Source organism: Gadus chalcogrammus, chromosome 15 (assembly GCF_026213295.1).
Source record: "Gadus chalcogrammus isolate NIFS_2021 chromosome 15, NIFS_Gcha_1.0, whole genome shotgun sequence".
Lineage (NCBI taxonomy): Eukaryota > Metazoa > Chordata > Actinopteri > Gadiformes > Gadidae > Gadus > Gadus chalcogrammus.
This window is the reverse complement of record NC_079426.1, coordinates 4647356-4668083: the sequence shown is the minus strand read 5'-3', so window position 1 is coordinate 4668083 and position 20728 is coordinate 4647356. Positions and strand designations below refer to the sequence as shown.

At 49.4% G+C, this 20728-nt stretch overlaps 2 protein-coding genes across 3 annotated transcripts; one reads left to right on the top strand and one right to left on the bottom strand.

Moving 5' to 3' along the window:
* On the top strand, positions 1-3968 carry pla2g12b (phospholipase A2, group XIIB). 2 transcript variants are annotated; one of them, XM_056609160.1, is made up of 4 exons: positions 1-1150; positions 1913-1989; positions 2499-2664; positions 3239-3968. In XM_056609160.1, the coding sequence occupies exons 1-4, from the start codon at positions 115-117 to the stop codon at positions 3355-3357; spliced, it is 1398 nt and encodes a 465-aa protein (XP_056465135.1). In that variant the 5' UTR covers positions 1-114; the 3' UTR covers positions 3358-3968. The 2 variants fall into 2 exon arrangements, with proteins under 2 accessions (XP_056465135.1, XP_056465134.1); XM_056609159.1 differs by having other exon boundaries at positions 1913-2001.
* oit3 (oncoprotein induced transcript 3) lies at positions 3390-12399 on the bottom strand. The gene is made up of 9 exons (XM_056609155.1): positions 12298-12399; positions 10199-10573; positions 9701-9811; positions 8409-8531; positions 8191-8313; positions 7794-7954; positions 6700-7133; positions 5655-5754; positions 3390-4980 (listed from the first exon to the last, which is right to left on the bottom strand). The coding sequence occupies exons 1-9, from the start codon at positions 12359-12361 to the stop codon at positions 4798-4800; spliced, it is 1674 nt and encodes a 557-aa protein (XP_056465130.1). The 5' UTR covers positions 12362-12399; the 3' UTR covers positions 3390-4797.
* Positions 12400-20728: the final 8329 nt, after the last annotated feature.

Sequence of the window (20728 nt, the reverse complement as noted above, 5' to 3'; positions counted from 1 at the left end):
CCCAGCCCGCCAGCCACTAGTGTTTTCGTTGCGCTCTGCCTGCGCCACTCTCCACGTTGTAAACAGTAGTGAGGAGGCTTCCCTTCTGTCTCTCCCTGAAACCTTTCTGCCACCATGCTGCTACGCCACGGATCCCTTCCCCTCCTCCTGCTCCTCTGGCTGGCCACGGCTCAGGGCGCCACCCTGGCAACCCTCTACCAGGCCCAGGAGGAAGCCAACCCCAGCGCCGAGCCCGCCGACCTGGCCGGACTCCCCGCCGTCGAGGCCCCGGTGGCGGACGCTGCCCTGAACGACCCGGCGCCCGACGCTCTCGCCGGCCGGCCGGACGCTGGACCGGAGGCCCAGGAAGCTCTGACTGAGTCCACAGAAGCCCCGGAACCTCAGCCTGAGGCCGCAGTGGCCCGGGAACCTCTGTCTAACTCAATAGAGGCAGAGGAACCTCAGACCGACTCTGGGGATGCCAAGGATCCTGCGTCTAACTCGATAGATGCCAAGGAACCTCAGCCTGACTCCACAGAAGCCCAGGAACCTCAGCCTGACTCCACAGAAGCCCAGGAACCTGTCCCTGAGACTGGAGGAGCCAAGGAACCTCTCCCTGAGTCTGGAGGTCCCCAGGAACCTCTCCCTGAGTCTGGAGGTCCCCAGGAACCTCTCCCTGAGTCTGGAGGTCCCCAGGAACCTCTCCCTGAGTCTGGAGGTCCCCAGGAACCTCTCCCTGAGTCTGGAGGTCCCCAGGAACCTCTCCCTGAGAGTGGAGGACCCCAGGATTCTCTGACCGACTCGACAGAAGCCCAGGACCCTCTCCCTGAGACCGGAGTCTCCCAGGACCCCACGCCAGACACTCTAGTCTCTGACGGTGACGTCGAGACCGAAGCGACCCAGGATCCCATGGAGCTGAGCCCGGTGGCCGCAGACCTCTCCGACGACTCGGACGCCCCCGATCTGTCCGCGCAGGAGACCCTCCCGGAGGAGGAGTGGGCGGGGGTTCCGGGGAACACGGAGCTCCAGACAGGGAAGGAAGCGGAGGACTCTGGCGGCTGGGGCCTGAGTGGGCTGAGGGGCAGCTTCCAGACCATCAACGGATACTTTGACTCCATGGTGGAGCTGGTGGGAGGACGCAACGGAGTGTGTCAGTACCGCTGCCGACACGGTGAGTACTCTAATGCTCGCTGTTCCTCACATGCTCTTCGATGTTGAAGTACACGCGAATGGTCTCATAGTCATTGCCCCTTTGTGCCTGTTCAATCAAGATAGATTCTCCAGCTAAACTCACTGTAATTAAGGAGAGAGAGAATATATCTATATATTTTCAACTATTGCTGTCAGGAAGTGATTACATTGGATTGTAATTGTGCGGGTAGCAGATGATACGGTCCATTGACCGCACCGATAGAGCCAAACCCTTCAGTGGTTATCAGGCCAGAGGCTGTTAGGGCAGAGAGGGACCATCCGTTACATAACCTATAGATCCAATCTCAGGAAGGCCAGAGATTTCACATGAGGACCTATGGATTAGAATCGGTGCCTATCTGTCTCTGTCTCGCTCTCTCACTCACTCTCTTTTGCTCTCTCTCTCACTCACTCACGCACACTGTCCCTCTCTCGCTCCCTCTCTCTCTCTACTTGTTTCTGTCTGTGTGTGTGTGTGTCTCTCTCTCTCTTTCTTTCGCTCTCTCTTTCTTTCGACAATCTCTCTATCTCACTCTGTTTTGCTCTTTCGCTTTCTTTGGCCCCTTTCTCGTCCTCCCTCCCTCACTCCCTCTCTCTCTGTTTCGCTCTTTCTCTTTCTTTGGCCCCTCTCTCGTCCTCCCTCCCACACTTTCTCTCTCTCTCTCTCTCTCTCTCTCTCTCTCTGGCCCCTCTCTCGTCCTCCCTCCCACACTCACTCCCTCTGTCTCTCTCTCATTGCCAGGCTCGATCCCTCAGCCCCGGCCCGACTACCAGATCCCAGAGCCAGATGGCTGCACCTCGTCTCTGATTGGAATGCAGGTAGAAGGACCTGTATGTCCACCCCTCACCACACCACACCTCCACATCATCACCTTAGGACTGATGCTCCGTAGACCGCTGGTTCACAAGGCAGTACGCCTCTAAGCCTGTACAAACTAAGATTGGTATTTCAGCGACCCCCCCCCCCCTTGTGGGAATGGGTTGTGCCGGCAAAAACACACAGATAGATAGACAAACAACGGATAGATAGGCAGACAAACAGACAGGATAGATAGACAGTTAGATAGATGTTATCATAGATAATAAACTTAGGAGAGACAGAGAAGAGATTTAGCCTCTGCTTAATGCTGACCTGACGTATCATAAAATTATGTATACATATTTATAGTTATAATTAGCTAATTTAATTAAGGGTCTCTTTTCAAAATAAACACTTTGTCAATTTACTATGTGTAAATGTTAGAGTAACGCCACTGCCTGCCTGCTGTACGTCCTGCTGTAAACCCGCCCTGTTCAGACGTGTTTCCTGCGTGCGTCCGTGTCTCCAGTTTGACCTGGGCATCCCCGCCATGACGCAGTGCTGCGACAAGCTGGACCAGTGCTACGACACGTGCGGCTCCAGCAAGTCCCGCTGCGACTCCAAGTTCCGCTGGTGCCTCCACAGCCTCTGCACCGACCTCAAGACGAGCCTGGGCTTCGTCTCCAAGGTCAAAGGTCAGCCTTCCCCGCTCGGTGTGGTGGTCGGACTCTGGTGTTGTTCTTCTTTTGTTTATAAATCGACTGATGATATTAAGTTTTCTTTCTTCACAAATTGCACTCTATACACTTCGTCCCAGAGATGAGGATTGTCATGTAACTCCACATTTTGAGTACTATAATAGTAGTCGTTAAACTACTCAGAGGCTTTTAGCCAAGTAGACTCAAAGTGGGTGCAGATGCATGTCATCGAGGAGCAATCAGAGGCTGCTGGCCCCAGCACTATGTCACTCAATTACAAAATAATGTCTTATCTCCCCAATCCTAACTCTCTCTTTCTACACCTCCCTCCCTCTCCCACCTCCCTCACTACCTCTCTTCCCTCACTCTCTTTCTCCCTTCCCTCCCTCTCTCACCTCTCTGACTCCCTCTTTACCCTCCCTCCCTCTCTCTCACCTCCCTCACTACCTCTCTTCCCTCACTCTCTCTCCCTTCTCTCCCCTCCCTCTCTCCCCTGCCTCACTCTCCCCTCCCTCCCTCCCTCCCTCCCTCCCTCCCTCCCCCCTGCCTCTCCCCTTGACCCCGGACTCAGCCTGTGAGTCGGGGGCAGACGCCCTGTACAACACGGTGTCGACCCTGGGCTGCAGGCCCTACATGAACAGCCAGAGGGCGGCGTGCGTCTGCACGGAGGAGGAGCGGGAGGAGCTGTAACGGGGAGGTGAAAGGCTCTGCCGAGGACACAACCGAGGCACACATGTCTGCGCGTCGACACACTTTATATTTATGGATATTTATTGTTGTTTACGGAAGGGGACAGCATTGACGACAGGGCTCATGGGAGAAGGCTGAGAGTATTTACATAGAGGAAAATGGTATTGAATAGGGATTATGAGCCAATATTGTGTTTTCAGTATCTGAACAGGACTTGGTTTAGGTTGTTGTTTTTTCTCAACAGTTTTGGTTAATTGGACAAATCATTTTCTATTAGTTTTATTATTTTAGGGCAGGATTATGACTCCATTAGCATAAATGACTTTGATGACTCAGAAGATGTCTGATAGAGAGAGCAAATTTCGGTCTGATTCACTTCCTGGTGCGCGAGGATGAACTGGAGTTAATGACTAGGGAAAGACTCTGTCTTGTCCGCGTGTTCACGATCATCAGACCGCCCCGCTACACTCACCCTCTTAGAGCGGGACGTGTTAGCGCTGCGTCCATTACTGCTACTCAGCAATGTGTCCAATGTAACTTATTATTTCCCTCGTTGTTGGTTTTCTATGAATAAATGCATACATGATTGTCATTTGTTTTGCATAATTAAGGGCACATTACTTCTTCAGGCAAGTCGGTGCTTTGCATAATTCCCCAAAGGAGACCAAACACTGAGACAAAAGACTATTGGTTTAGCCTGTGGTCCCGAATTTAGACCACTGGGAGAAGCAGTGCTAAAATAATCCATAAGTATCAGTCAGTGATAAACACACACACACACACACACACACACACACACACACACACACACAATCACACACACACACACACACACACACACACACACACACACACACACACACACACACACACACACACACACACACACACACACACACACACACACACGCGCGCGCGTCTATAAGCTTAGTTCCATTTTTGTAATATTAGCCGTGCTTGTAAATATAGGCTGAGGCGGGCAAACTGTAATCAGACCGGAGGACGGCGTGCATGGCTGACCTAGAAAAGCCTTTCTCACGCCCCAGCGGTTACAATCGTGCCGAGGAGACTTCCCCGGCCGCTAACAATGATTATCTAGTACAAGCGTCGCATTATTCACAGCAAAACTTTTGTGTTGGGAACCACGTCACCAAGCGACATAACAATAATAATAACAACAATAAATGAGACGTATACAGCGCTTTCCTAGGACTCAAATAGGCTTCTGTGTTGTTGGGTGGCTGTGTCGTGTGGTCTGTGACCTGATACCCGATGCGTAGCTGAATAATTATGTCGGTCGCCGTCTTTGCACGATAACACTGAACCAGAAATACACTCAGGGTCCGCCGGCGTGTTTTGGGTTGTTAGCCTCATTATGGGATGGCTCATCAGCGGGGCCCTTCGGGGGACTTTTGGTGTTGCGGCGGGGGGCGTAGGTGTTCAGGGGTCTGGCAGGATGATGATGGGCCCTCCGCTGAGCACGCGCCGGTCCCGGGGTTCCCGGGGTTCCTGGGGGTCCGTGCTCCAGAGCTCCCGGCGCAGGCGGCCCCCCCCGCGGCACCGCTGGACGCAGCGCGAGTCTCCGGCCCCACACACCAGCACGTGGCAGTGGAGGAAGACCTCCTGGGGTGTGCGCGCACACACACACACACACACACACACACACACACACACACACACACACACACACACACACACGTGTGCACTCAGACACGTGCACACGCACACATGCGCAGACACACACACACATACACACCACATACGTGCACATACACACACGCGCAGACACACACGCACAGAAAACGTGCACATCCACACAGACACAGGCACACGTGTGCACACAGAGACGCATGCGCAGACACACATGCACACACACACACACACACACACACACACACACGTGTGTGGACATACACCCACACACATGCCGCGCACACACATACAAAACACACACACACACACACACAAACATACACACACACACACACACACACACACACACACACACACGTGTGCACACACACACACACACACACGTGTGCACACACACACACACACACACACACACACACACACACACACACACACACACACACACACACACACACACACACACACACACACACACACACACACAGTTTCATCAATGGCCAGTTCTTGTATTCAGAGAAAAAAATCCGTAAATACTATTATTAAAGTGATATTGATCTGGAAGGCTCACTCGGGCATATAGCTGGAGCCTTCATATACACACGACACACACATTAGCCAGCTGGCTCTCAGCGTGGGCTTCTCACCCGGTTGTCCTTGCCGATGAACTTGAAGACGGGGACTCGGTAGTGTTTGGAGAGTGTGTCCTTGGCTGTGAACTGCTTCACCGTATCGTCTGATATACACCTGAAAGGCAAATCAGTGGTCAGCATGGATGCACGTGCTAACCGTGGTCTTTAATCAAACAGCGTCTCCGCCCGCACCACGGATCACCTACAGCAGTTACACATCGAAGTGCTTTCATCTTAATATATGGAGAACGATATTATGTTTATATGTCATTTGCATGATGGCTAAAATAGGCTTTGCTAATGGGAATGGGAGATTTAATTCGTCTATTTTCGCAACCCGAAAACAAGCGCCTCTGAGGTATGAATTCTGCACCTGAGCGACGTTTGTGATTTCTACTCCCATTCATCAAAACCGAAAGCCCTCGGCTGTCCCCCACCTTTAATTATCTGAAGGAAAACCTTCACTTCCAAATCCTCACAGCGAGCGGCTGCATCAGAACCCTTCTGGGGGACCCTTTGAAGTGGTTTGGACCGTGATTAAAAAAGACGTTCTCCCGTTTTTCCTGACTACACCGATTTAAATGATAAGGCCTAACTAGACAGTTCACTGTGTCACTTGACAGGCCCCTATATTAGCACCCCATGACATCACCATGAGCTTTGGAAACAGGTAGTCCATTCAGGGATTTATGATACGTTAACTCGCATGTGCAACCTAAAATAGAGCTGTGCTAACGTGAAAAAAATAATATAATTTGAGAGGATAAATAAGTCAGATTATTCATTAATTATTGTTTACTATTGCATATATTTCTTATATTGTATTGTCATTTTTTCGTTTTTTTCCACTGAGTCGAGGGACGTGACATTTCATTGTAGACCACTAAGCCAACACAGTCATTACCACACAGCACACAAACACACGCACACGCACACGCACACGCACACACACACACACACATCTCTCACTACCTCCAGACGCCTCTACCGGTGCCCCCCCCCCCCCCCCCCTCATTCAGACCCAGAGCGTGTACACTCCCCTGAAACCCTCTGTAATCACCCGTCTTTGATGAGGTAATACTTCAGGGCCTGCTCCGCCTTGGGGCTGGGCGTGGCGAAGCAGCTCTCCACCAGCGCGGCCAGCCCGTCCAGCTTCTCCCGCGGCTCCACGCCGAAGTAGAGCGCGTCGTGGAGCCGCAGCTGCGGCGGCGTGCGGTAGGGCTCGGCGAAGGCCTCGCTCTTGAAGAGCTCCAGGGTGAAGGGGAACACGCCCTCGCTGTGCCCGGCCAGCTCCAGGGCCGCGCTGCGCAGGCTGGCCTGGTAGCCGTCCACCGACACCTGGTACTCCCGGGGGAACTCGCAGGTGACGGGCAGCAGGAGCTTGCTGGTGCGGACGATCATGTCTCTGCCGGCGCCGCCGCCGCCGCCAGCACCGGCCCCCGTCCTCGGGAGCCCCGTCACCAGGTTGGTCCCCACGATCTTGTCATCGGTGACCTGGGTGGGGGGCCAGCCGTCGGGTTAATGACTGCCGACACCTGGCTGATTCATGTTGGGAAAAGGTCTGGCACTCTGGAACCTTGGTTTGTCAACCCTGGGGCTCGGAGGCTCTAAGCTGCGTTTTAGTGGCGGCTTGAAGAGGTCGAGCACCTCTGCTCTCGATTCAACCGCTGAGTAGATTAGAGCAAAGCCATGGGAAGACTAACAAGATAAGTACAACAGGCAAGATTTTAGAAGGGAAAAAATGCAGGGAGAGTTGCATAGCAAGGTCGAGCCTGGTCATTTGTAGTCAAAACCATAGGCGAAGAAAAACCCCAAATAACGAGTAGAGTCTACAGTCACAAACAAACAAATCTCCATATCAGGTCACCTATTTGTAAGTTAAACTGGGTGTCAAGAACTGACAATCATTTCTGGTGAACTCCAATGCAAAGCATTGTTTATTTATTTTAAGACAGGAAGGTATGGGAGAGAGAGGGGAAGACAGGCAGTGAAGAGCCACGGGCAGGAATCAAACCCCGGTCGACGTGATAAGGACTGGGCCTAAATGGTACACGCTCTACCCGGTGAATCACCGCTGCACCCAAAAGCATTGCTTTCTTAGCGGACCTGGAATATCTTCCACAATGAATAACAACGACGCAGATTCGGTGTTACCTCCACCACCGTCCCACAGGTCTTGAGGCTGAAGCTCAGGTTGATGTGTGTGCCGTTGGAGATCCCGCGGCAGGAAGAGTTGGTCAGGAAGAGGTCCAGACCTTCCACCAGATCCTTAGGGACTGACACCTTGATGCAGCTGGGATCGCACTGGACAGGAACTGCAGAGTCCAGCACAAAGGAAGTATTAACACTTGTGGTGTACTAACCTCTCACATCTGTTTTCATACGCACAGACGTACACACAGAATCATCATATCTTTCAGGTGTTGTCTCTATAAACAAGATCATCGGTTTCTGATATGATCTATGTGATACAAACATACACACACACACACACACACACACACGCACGCCGTCGAATGCACATGCACAGGTGCATAACGTCGCACTTTACCCTGGCAGGTTCGGTTGTCCTCTCCCAGCTCGAGCCCACGCGGACAGCGGCATTCATGGGAGTCCAACAGGGTGACACAGCCGTGGCTGCAGCCTCCATTGCTGGCCGGACATCCGGCCACCTCTGCTTGGAGCGAGGGGGAGATGGAAGGTTGTCAGGTACCGGGTGGGGGTTTCGCATCTTGTGTGTGAATGTGGATTTGGTCACTTGAACGCTACCTCTGCACTTGTGTCCATCTGCCTCTAGGACACGCCCTGGTCCGCATTGACAACGCCAGGAGCCCTTGGTGTTCACACACAGCTCCGCGCAGCCACCGTTCCCTTTATCACACTCGTTCACATCTTGGGGTAGAGCAAAAAGTTTTTTTTTTGTCAAACTATTTAAAGTGTTTTCTGAGGAAAGCCGGATCGGACACTTGCAAACTTTGCCGTTATTGTTTTTCATTGTATATAAACATAACAGCTCCATACCATAACGAAAATAGATGGAGGAAAGGTATGGAGACTTAAATAATCAAGAAACGAATTTTAGAGAAAAAAAAAAAAAAAAAAAAAGAACAGTACGAACAACGAAATCAAGAAAATTCTAGACTTTTTTCTTTGCACGATCTCCATCTTCTTTCTTGATTTTTTATTTTGCTCTAAAATGAAATATGGACATAAATGGAAAACATGGAGAATGAGAAAGTGAAAATTGATTGTTTTTGAGCTTTCATATTCCATTAGTACGGTAGGTTTTTCAACAGGTTTTCCTCCTAGCACTTAACACACGCATCTTATTATGCAAAGCAGCCACACTACATTACTCTGACTGAAAACAAGTTAAAAGGGACACACTTACTGGATAGCTGACTAATACGTTAATGACAGTTGTTTGAGCTTGGCCGGTTCTGATTACATATTCATCAATCAATGCATCAGCTATGCGGTCAGGTGTGTCTATGAAGTGCCTTCAACAGTGCTCTCCACCTAGCATGCTAATTCTACCCCCCTACCGCCGTAGCACATTGAGCTAGGTGCACTTGCTACAAACATTTCCATTCCACGCATGTCTCTTACATCTGCCGTCCACCCTTGACTGACTTGTTATTGATTGTACTGGATTAAACACCCTCATTATTGGTTGTGTTGAGGCACATTTGATATCATTTGGCAGTTAAGTGTGAGAAATAGGTCTGGTGTAAAATTCATATCCCATTACACGACTTAATGAAAAGCTATTAGTGTTGGAGTAAAAAAAAAAAATGTTCCAAAAGGGGAAAAGCTGGATTGATGCTCTCGGTTATTAATGATGAACTGTGTACAGGGGGATTTGAAATAGACCACTGGCGGACATTAGGCTTCCTGAAAAACATCCCTGGTGTCTGCCTCTTCCTTTGCCTCCATTTTGGGACATATTTCCCTGTGTGGTGCTGCCGTTTTATCAGTGACCTCCCTTCCTCCCTTCCTCCCCTCTCTCCTCCCTCCCTCCCTCCCTCCCCACCTCCCTCCCTCCCCCCCTCCCGACTCACCCAGGCATGTCTGACGGTCGGGCCCCAGGGTCGTCCCAGGTGCACACTGACAACCGGACTCCGGACAATGGGGGCCTTTGCACTCCACCTCGTCGCAGATGTCATAGAAATCTGTACAAGGGAACAGACACAAAACTTAAATTGTGTAACTGTATGTCGTATTTAGTTATAGTGATTCGGTATGTAGCACCTTATCCTAGCTAGCTTTGCTGTGTACGGGGAATGGGTTAACCTAGCGATTGTGAGTGCTTTGTACTTGGTTTTAAGAACAACCTGACTGTACCAACAGCGATATATTTTTTCTTATGACAAATGTACTTATTCTAAGTCGCTTTGGATAACACCGTCCACTAAACGACCTAAATGTAAAATGTAAATGTAAAACCCACGGGGAGCCAAATATTTCCACCACCGTAATTATGTAAAGACACTCAAAAAAGGTGCAACACAAAAGTGAACATTGGCGGCACTTTTTCCAGGTGCGAGGCGACCACGTACGGCCGCAGTAGACGTGGAAGCACACGGGCGGTTTGGGCAGGCGGTAGACGTAGTACCCCCCAGTGCAGGCCTTCACATCCACGCTGGTGTTCCACTGGCAGCAGTTGTCGTTGTAGCTGGCACAGACCGGCAGAGAGACGATGCCCTGTTCTGGTTCTGGGTGGTTGCCATTGAGCCAGATGGGAGCGTGAGTGCCGCAGTGATTCTCGGCGATGCAGAAGGTTGGCATGGCGTCTCCGGCCATGCCCGTGAAGCGGTACCACTCTCCGGACATGTGGCCGTCACAGAGGGGAACGCCGGCCGACTGGTTGATGTGGTGGTCCGTGTTGCGCCAGGGCTCGTTCAGGCTGGTGTAGGCCGAGCACGGGTCCAGGACTGGCCCCCCGGGAGGAGCATGAGGACAGAGAGGTTTGAGATTAGGACCTCACTCCGACTGGGATCACGCTTTGTGTGAAAGAGTGGCCCTGTTTGTTGTTGGATAGAAAGGGCTTGGACAAGGGGAACATTGGTTAGAGAGGTCTGCAGTGCTGCTATTGAAGTCCTTATTTGAAGATATTTAGGTACAGAATCAATGGGTGTTTAGAGTTACACCTAAAACGCCTTGCACGCCTCATGGTGTCACACTGTTGCCCTCTTTAATGTCTCAATGGATTGTCAACACGGAGCCAATTTCCCTCGACCGGGGGGTAAATAGGCCATCAGCAAGAGTTAGCCCTCTGTATCTATGCAAGCTCCAAGACCCCTTTTTCTATTACCAAAGCCGGTGTTGCAGTCAGGACCATAACACAAGGAGTCAAGGAGCCAAAGTGCAGCGAAACCTCAATCAATAGGCTCTCCTCTCTCCGTTCCACGGGCTCTCTGAACAATCTAATTAAGAGGCTGCCTTGAGTAGGAAAGGGCAAGCCGCGATGGTGGTGTAGTCGTGACAAACAATGCAGGGGGAGGGAAGGTGTGTGTGTTGATCACAGGGCATGAGAATCTCAGGGGAGAGGGTGGAGGAGGCTTAGAAACCACGGGAGACTAATCCTCACAGCTGTACGCCGATTTCACCCACATGAGAGCATAACGTTACATAACGAGGAGATGTACCCACGGCCTGGATCTTACAGCAGTGCACCCGATGAGGAGGACCCCTGAACTAAGACAGAGTCGTCAGAAAAACGGCACAGACTTATTTTTACATATTGAGCGGCCTTTTGTGCAGTATCTTGGGAACTACTTAAAAGAGTTTTGAAGGAAGGTGGAATGTTTGAGGGTTAACCTGGAAGATGCACTGAACATGCAAATGCGTCTCATTTAACACCACCCAGCGTATATCGGTATTCCTGCCAATTAGAACTACAACCCTCATCCCGGCAATTATAACTGTGATTATAATGAGATCAGGGTTATAATAGGTTATCACGATCATGCCTGATTAGAATATGCAAACAAAACCAAAAGCATCCTAATTAACCAAGACCCCCCCCAAGTTCAATTGAAAGGCTTTGAGAGCAGGGAACACATTTTATTGCAGTGAAATAACCTCAGTATACTCATATTTATTTTCTAAGAGCCCATCCACTTCCTGCTCTCTGGCTCGTCCTCTGATAAAGCACCATCTATCTTCCCTCTACTTTCTCTCCCCCCCCCCCCCCCCCCGATTGCTTTCCGTGGATCAATCTGCGTCCGGGCGAGCTGACGCTAGTATAAACGGCAGTTTATTCAGAGACCTTCCACTGAGACCGAGTGAGTACCAGCTACAACAAGCACCGCAGGGCACGGGGACAGCGCTGGCTCCGGCGACTCGGTGTTAATTGAAGGTCTAAATCTTCCTGCGAGAGCCAGGAGTGACTTCCAACGGCCATTAAGAGGGCAGCGAACCTGATGGCCGGTGGAGAGGCAAGGCTCCCACGAACGAATGAGATTCAACACGACCTGTCGATGAAATAGATCCATCCGTGGTTCCACTTCATCACTAGTCTTGTAGTATCCCTCAATCCGTTCGGTCCAGCAATATGCAATAACGCAGTTACAAATCATCCACGAGGGAACTATTTTTTTCGGATTGTGTGACTATATGATCATCGTTTTGTACGAATGGGAGGTGTTGCACTTACCGTTATCTGTGACTGCAGGGAGTCCTGCGTTCAGGAATATTAAGGTGGCCACAAAGGATATCATTGTCCTCTCACTGTAGAGGGTTTAATCCACGCTCAAGCTTCTGCATATGTGTGCCATTTACAGAGAGGAACCGGCTCTTTAATATAGGCACCTTATCTCCATGAATGTGCCTGAGCCCCTTTGTGTGTGTGTGTGTGTGTGTGTGTGTGTGTGTGTGTGTGTGTGTGTGTGTGTGTGTGTGTGTGTGTGTATGTGTATGTGTGTGTGTGTGTGTGTGTGTGTGTGTGTGTGTATGTGTGTGTGTGTGTGTTATTTACAGTCTAGCTCACCTTGGCCCCTGTGACAGTGTCCTCCATCCTGGAAGAGGCTTCAATATCCTTCATTGTTCTCCCAGCCTCTGGTCCTTATGGCCTATCTGGAGGACACACGGGGGACCTTTGACCCCTCCATCACACCGCCATTACATCACCGTTCTCTTCATCCTCCTCATCGGCCTTAATATTATAATCTTTTTAAATATTTTAATCCGTATTTTATATTCTTCTAGGTTACCTTTTTTTGTAACACTCAATGGATATTACGGTTCCATTATTTCAAAGTGTTGGATTTATTTTTTATACACTATTACTTTTAAATCCCCATTTCAGGTGCCCAGATTGCTCCCCGCTGTCCCAATACAGAGTCCACAATTACAGCGGGACAGTACGACGTGGCATTAAAACAGGCAGCCGGGGGAGCCGCTAAAGCACGTCATTATGTTGAGGGGACAACGCAGGCGCGCCTCAGAGCCCGGCTCTCATTAACAAAAGAACAAGGAACTACATTTAAACACCATTCGAGGAATACACGGACTCTCGGTTATGTAAGGCATACAGTCCAGCGGGATTCAGAGTGGTAAAACAAATCGGATTAGCGACGCTTGTATTCATTTAAATATTCTTTGCATCATTTTTTGCTCATTAAAATGGATGAACACACGACCGAAATAATGGGTCTGAACATCGTTTAACATCATGTCACTGAATGGTCTCTTGCAGATATTGAATTATATAAAATGATGTTGCGGTTGCGGTAGGCGTATTTGTTGTTAGGCTTTTGCTCTTCATCTACAACAGTGTATAATAAGGGATATTCCATGCTTAGTTGAAGCCTGAGTTGTTGATTTAGGGAGCATCTGAATACATTATTACAAATTCACTTAATTTGTTCCAACAGCACCATTTCTAAGCTATGAAACTACAGTTTTCATTCAATATGTAAACAAACCTGTGCGTGGGTATTTCAGGCTTTGTTCCATTTATCCATTAGCAGTGTGTATATATGACTTAAAAAGGTATACACATAATATACAGACACATATACATTATAAATACATATATACACACATACATACTGTATATACACACACACACACACGTATATACAGTATACCCATACAAGTTATTTCAATCAAATGACAAATATTCAAGATTGTTTTTTAAGAATTAATTTGAGTAAGACCATCCCCAGAGGATCCTCCCAGAGTGATTATGAATACCAGAACTATCGTGACAGAAGATGGAAACGTTGCTTACAAACAACATGTCCTGTGGGCCTATCTCCATAGGATGTCCTGAGACTCAGGAAGCTCTGAGGGTCAAGGACAAAATGGAGGCGCTGGTCAAGACCTTGAGCAAGAGACAGCCCTGGCTGGAACCATCTTTATCTCCCGCCGTGTCTCCAACCGACACAAAGATACTCAACGCCAGATCCCCAATTTCCAAAAACTGGATAAGGATTTTATTGATAACTGAATTACATATCTCTTTTATACATATTTCATAAATGATACATGAATTTTACATTTTCTCTTTTTTTTGCCAACATTACAGCATCAGATGTCGAGAGAAAAAAACAAAAACTCATAAGGAAAAGGAAAGAATAAAAAGGTCAGAATGAAGTACGAGATTTTCTCAATCTATATTTGACTTCACTCTTTAGGCAATTTGAACGTATTGTAAGTGCACACAAACGAAGATATCTGAAAAACAAACACACGTCCAAAAAAATAAAAGAATTCTGAAATCAGAAAAAGGGGGGGGGGGGGGATTTGACTGTCAATGTAAACCAAAGGAGCAGGAGGGGTGAGTGGAAACAGTGGAGGGGGGGGGGGGGGGGGGGGGAAGGATAGAGGAGTTGAACCCCGACATGCGAACAGATCTCACTGTGCTAAAATCCCCTTCTGGACTTGTATCCACGGATGGGTGTAGATTTGGGGGTGCACCAAAAACAGAGGTTCTCTTGTTGCCTATGAGGGGAATATCGGTGGATCCAGGCTACATGTCTTAAAACTGGGGGTGTGGGGGGGGGGGGGGGGGCAGGGTGGGGTTGATGGGGGCAACAGGGACAAGGTAAAGAAAAGTTCAAAAGGTAATTGAAGGGTGATGGGTCGCCACAAGTTCGCCGCGAGGAAAGTACGATTTTTGGCAGGGCGCAGATTCTCCCCAGCTAGGTTATCTCTACAAACCACATTCTTTAAATTATCGCTGCACTTTTCTTTTTCTTCTTTTTTTTTTTGGGATGAATCAGCTTTTTAATTTGTACATATTTTTCCCATGTAAACATACATTCATGCAACACCCGCTTGAGAATAATAAGGTTCCCTATACTTGATATATTTTGTTTTACAAAAAAAAACTATAAGAGGTAAAACCAAGAGTGAGAAGGAGCAAGGAGGAGGTTGAAACCCAAAGGGGAAGGAAGGTGACAATGCCGAGACGTCTTGTCTAAAAGAAAGAAAAACAGCCATTCGGCGAGAGGTTTGACCCCTGGACAGACTTCAAAACTCCTGTTCAATCACATCCCCCTGGAAACAGCATGCGTGTGTGTGTGTGTGTGCATGCAACCGGAGCCATGTCTCAGGAGGTGAAAGCAATGGGATCGTAATGAGGTGGCGGTGTTGGTGTTGTTGGTGGTGGGGGGCGAACAAGAGTTGTCTAGCAGGGATGAGAAGACGATGTTTTGATGATCCATGCACACCAGTGGAACCACAATAATGCACACCCCGGCCCCACACACACACACACACACACACACACACACACTGGGTGCCCTCTCCTCCGGTCTTGACTTTGCTTTTGAATATATATTAAAGCTTAACTTTCATCATGATATTCTCACTGGCCCCATTTCGTGTTAATATCCAATTCCATCAGAAAATTTAAAAAAGGCATCAGTGCACTTTGAGATCACAAACACACACACACACACACACACACACACACACACACACACACACACACACACACACACACACACACACACACACACACACACACACACACACACACACACACACAGACCCCACTGTGTAGCATGGCTAATCAATGACAACTGATTCCCATGAATAAGTTGCTGATGTTTGGGGCAAAATAAATTATGCAAAAAAACTAAACAAAAATCGCTTGAATCAACCCACACAGCAACCCCTTTATAAACAGCTTTCAGATCAGTGTTTGCACCCCAGACGAGCCGCAGAAAGCAAACCATGTGTTTGACTCATGCTTCCAACACACACACACAGGGCTGTCGGGTCATTGTGCTGCACTGGCCATACAGGCGAGCTAAAGCCTTATCGATTCAGCATGTGGTCAAACAAAAATCGACTTAGAGAGCCGCTCAGACACGACCGCAATGAGTCAGAAGGGCGATCCTATCCAGAAACAACAAAAAAACAAAAATGGGGTGAAATCGACACGCTTTTCGCTTGATGTCAACCCAAAAGATGGACAACATAGATATGGCTTTTGTCGGCGAAAATAACCTCTTAACAGGGGGGGGCGGGGGCGGGTTAATGGGAGCTAGATGTGGCAAAGAAACCTATCCAATCAAGTACAAAATTGCAACAATGCTCCTACACATTCACAAGTTTCTACTGAGGGCATACCACAGCATGCAGTCGACCTCGCTTTACCACTGGTAGATCGGGGGCATTACAGCAACAGTGGGGGAGGGGGGGGCGGAGAAATCTGATGTTACAACACGGCCGAAGTAACGCAAAGTTTACACACGGTGACGTCGTGTAAGGGCCTTCGGATGAGGCGTACTGGTGTCTTTTAGTCAACGGATTCACGCGTAAACCGAAAGAGAAAGCACAGGGCCGCCAGCATCTCTGGGGAGAGTCTTTGCACCAGAGATGCTGTTCTTCCTGCACTTTAATTTGACCTTTTTAAGGCTCCTTTTAACTAAGTGTTTTAAATAAGTGTTTGAGTGTCCCAAATAAAAAGGCATAGATGTCATGCCGAACTATTTTGCATCAGTCAACCACACTTTTTTTCGACGGACGTTGACATACTGCCCACCCTGTCCGGAGACAGATTGTCCGTTCTGCTCGACGGCGCTTAGCTGGCAAGGTCCTGGGAAATAAGTGTAGTCACTATCGGACTTTAGGATCCGACGGAAAAATGCTTTATTTGTATTTATTTAAGGTCTTAAGCTCTAAAATACATAGAACTCAATCCAAAGGAACTCAAACATGCCTGTATGTGCCTTTGTGTGCCTGTGTGTGTGTGTGTGTGTGGTGCGTTTGTGTGGGCAGTGTACTATTAAAGATAATCCCAACGACAACACCGATGTAAGATCTCTCCTCCCCCCACCACTGAGGGAAAAAAACTAGCCTCTGTTCATTGAATTGATTGTATATAGTTTTATATATATATATATATTTATATTACTTTTTTTTTCTCATAACAAATATACTATGGCTTTCAAAATAAAAAGTGCCAAAATATTTTTTTGGAGTAAGAGAACACACAGTGATGTTGTTTTTCGGTAGTACTGGTGGTCCTAAGGGCAGCCGGCCCTTACTGGAGGTCACGCCCCCTCCAAGCGAGAGGCCACGCCCGCCTCCAAGCAAGAGGCCCTAACGAGAGGCCACGCCCCTCGTTATGCCCCTCCAAGCAAGGGGCCTTAACGAGAGGCCACGCCCCCCTCCAAGCAAGAGGGCCTAACGAGAGGCCACGCCCCCCCATCAAGAAAGAGGCCACGCCCCCTCCAAGAAAGAGGCCCTCCAGAGAGGCAACGACCCCTCCAAGCAAGAGGGCCTAACGAGAGGCCACGCCCCCAGTCAAGCAAGAGGCCCTAACGAGAGGCCACTCCCCGGTCCCGGTTAAGGTCATGTTTGGGTATGGAGGGGATTGGTTGTCTCCCTCTCTCACCCCCCCCCCCCCCCCCCTTCACCCTCACCCTCCAGGGCCACAGAGACAAAGACAGAGAGACAGAGAGAGAGACGGACGGAGAGAGAGAGACGGACGGAGAGAGAGACAGACGGAGAGAAAGAGAGAGACAGACGGAGAGAGAGAGAGAGAGACAGACGGAGAGAAAGAGAGAGACAGACGGAGAGAGAGAGAGAGAGACAGACGGAGAGAGAGACAGACGGAGAGAGAGACAGACGGAGAGAAAGAGAGACAGACGGAGAGAGAGACAGACGGAGAGAGAGAGAGAGACAGACGGAGAGAGAGAGAGGGACAGACGAAGGGAGAGAGGGATGGATTGAGGGCTGTTGACATTCTCAGCCTCTCAGAGCGACCGCCGGCCCCCTGTTAGTCCGACTGCCTGACGGGGGCTCCAGTCCGTGCACGTGGAAGGGGGGTAGAGGTGTGTGTTTGTGTGTGTGTTTTTTTGTGTAGGGGGGTGGGCATCCTCGTAAACTTGTATTCAAAGGATGAAGTCGTTCGGTGGAGCCCCCCCTCCCCAACCACATCAGAGCAGGCCTGTGTACAAAGGCGTGTGTGTGTTTGCGTGTGTGTGTGTGTTTGTGTTTACATGCGTGTGTGTGCGTTTGTTAAGTTCAACGGTTTCATATCAGGGTGGTACTGATGTGTGCGCCAAGCTGGCCCGTAGGGGTAAGTCACACACACACACACACACACGCACACACACAAGCACGGACACACACACACACACACACACACACACACTGTCAAGTGCGTGTAAGTGCGACATTTCCCTCGTCTCTCCCCCTGGGAGGAAGATCAGCCTTCCTGCCCCGTTTGTTCCCTCTTCATCCTCATCATGGTCATCTTCTTGGGTTTTTAATCAAACGTGTTTTTCGATTCTTTCGCCACGGGGAGAGCTTCAGTGTTTCTGTCGTGTTCTGTGAACTGGCCTCTCGTGTTTTGCTTCACCGGTTCCACTCGTGATCCGCACCCAAGTCTTCGGTCAATAAAGAAATAAAATAAAAGAGAAAAAAAGGGAGTCATAGAGGTTTTGGGGGTGGGGGGGGGGGTTTGGAGGTGTGGGGGGGCTTTGGAGGGGGGGGGGGGGGGGGCTTTGTTGGAACAAGAGGCTGGAGGGGGGTGGAGGTCGGAGACGTGGAGGTCACCTCAGAGAATCGTCAGAGGTGGAGGAGGAGGCAGAGCGGGGGGGCTTTGGACGGAGGAGGTGGGGGTCCGTTGGCGGGTTGGGTGGGGGTCTACGGGTTGGTGGGGGAGGGGGGGGGGGCGTTGGAGGTGTGGGAGATGCTCTCGTCACATCAATCTTTACTGGCGGTGAGCTGCTGCACGGGGAGCTGCAGCTGTAGAGGGTCCCGCAAACGCTTCAGGTCCAACTCCACCTGGGGCACCAGCCGGGGGAGGGGGGGGAGGGAGGGGGAGAGGAAGAGAGGGGAGGAGAGAGGGAGGGGTGAGGGGGGAGGAGGGAGAGGAGAGAGGGAGGGGGGAGGAAGAGGAGAGAGGGAGGGGGGAGGGAAAGGAGAGAGGGAGGGGGAGGAGAGAGGGAGGGGGAGGGGGAGGGGGAGGAGAGAGGGAGGGGGAGGGGGAGGGGAGAGGGAGGGGGGAGAAAGAAGTGGAGGGGGAGGATGGAGAGAGGAAAAGAGGAGGTTGGAGAGAGAGAGAGAGAGAGAGGGAAGGGGAGGAGAGAGGGAGGGGGAGGAGAGAGAGGGAGGAGAGGGAAGGGGTAGGGATGAGAGAGAAAGAAGGGGAGGAGAGAGAGGGAGGAGAGAATCAATTAGAGAAGGAGATTGATAGGAGGATATTCTAATGTATGTAGATGTATTTCATTTAATATAGCCTATACACACCAAAGAGGCGCACACACACACTCACATAAATGTCAGACCTAAACATAGAGGCATATGCAGAATCACGCACAGCACAGACTCTGCATTAGCAGCAGTACCACTCGATCATTTGACTGGATCGTCCTCCTATCTGAAATGTGTTCGCTCCACATATGTCAACACATGAAGAGGCGTCCACTGGGTACCTCTGCGATGTCCCCTCTCAGCTTGTTGTACTTCTCCACGTCGAAGCGTGTCCTCTTCAGCCCCTTGTGGAAGAAGAGCTGGTACTGCCGGTCTCTGGCGTCGGGGTAGATGTACTCCTGAGAGAGAGAGAGAGAGAGAGAGAGACAGAGACAGAGACAGAGAAAGAGACAGAGACAGAGACAGAGACAGAGAGAACGGGAGAGAGAGAGAGAGAGAGAGAGAGAGAGAGAGAGAGAGAGAGAGAGAGAGAGAGAGAGAGAGAGAGAGAGAGAGGACGACAAGATGTGAGAGAGAGAGCAACGACGGCAGTGGAAATGTACGTCCTATTAAAGGGCCCTCAAAGCACTTGTTCAATATTGAAGAGTTTGAAGCGTTTGCAGACGGGTGAACCAGTCGAGATTCACATTTTGCTCCTGTTATCTCACAGGCACACAGGAAAAACTGAAGGGAGCGTTCACCGAGACACACTCCTCCTTCACACTGTTGAACTGGAGTCGGGATTGACATGTTTTTCCATATTTTAATATTTTTAATGAAGAGGATCTACCTCTGCTGTGCAATGGTGACAAAAATGGGCACCGTTGATGCCGGTCAAACTATATGAGGTATAAGGAAAGAACCCAGACAACCGTTTTTATGTCAGCCATTTTTTAAGAATAGTACAAAGGGAGGCTAATCCGTTGATCCAGCACTAAGAGCATAAGAATAGCATCGCATAGCATAATCAAGCATAGTAATTTAAGTGCAATTTAGCGTAATTTTGCGGATTATAACGTAATTTTGCGTAGTTAAACGTAGTTTAGCAAAATTGTGCGAAATTTAGCGTAGTTTAGGGTAGCTTAACGTTATTTAACGTAGTTTATTGTAAATTAGCGTAGCTTCGCGCAATTTAAGGTAGTTTAGTGCAGGGTAGCATAGTTCAGCGTCAATGAGTGCGACTGAGAGTAACGTAGTAAAGCATAATTTAGCGTAACTTAGCATAACGTAGTGAAGCGTAACTAAATGTAACTAAGCATAACGTAGTGAAGTGTAACTAAATGTAACTAAGAATAACGTAGTGAAGCGTAACAAAATGTAACTAAGCATAACGTAGTGAAGCGTAATTTAAGGTAATGTAGTGAAGCGCAATTTAGCGTAATTTAGCGTAATTCAGGGTAACTTAGTAAAGCGTACCTTAGCGTAAC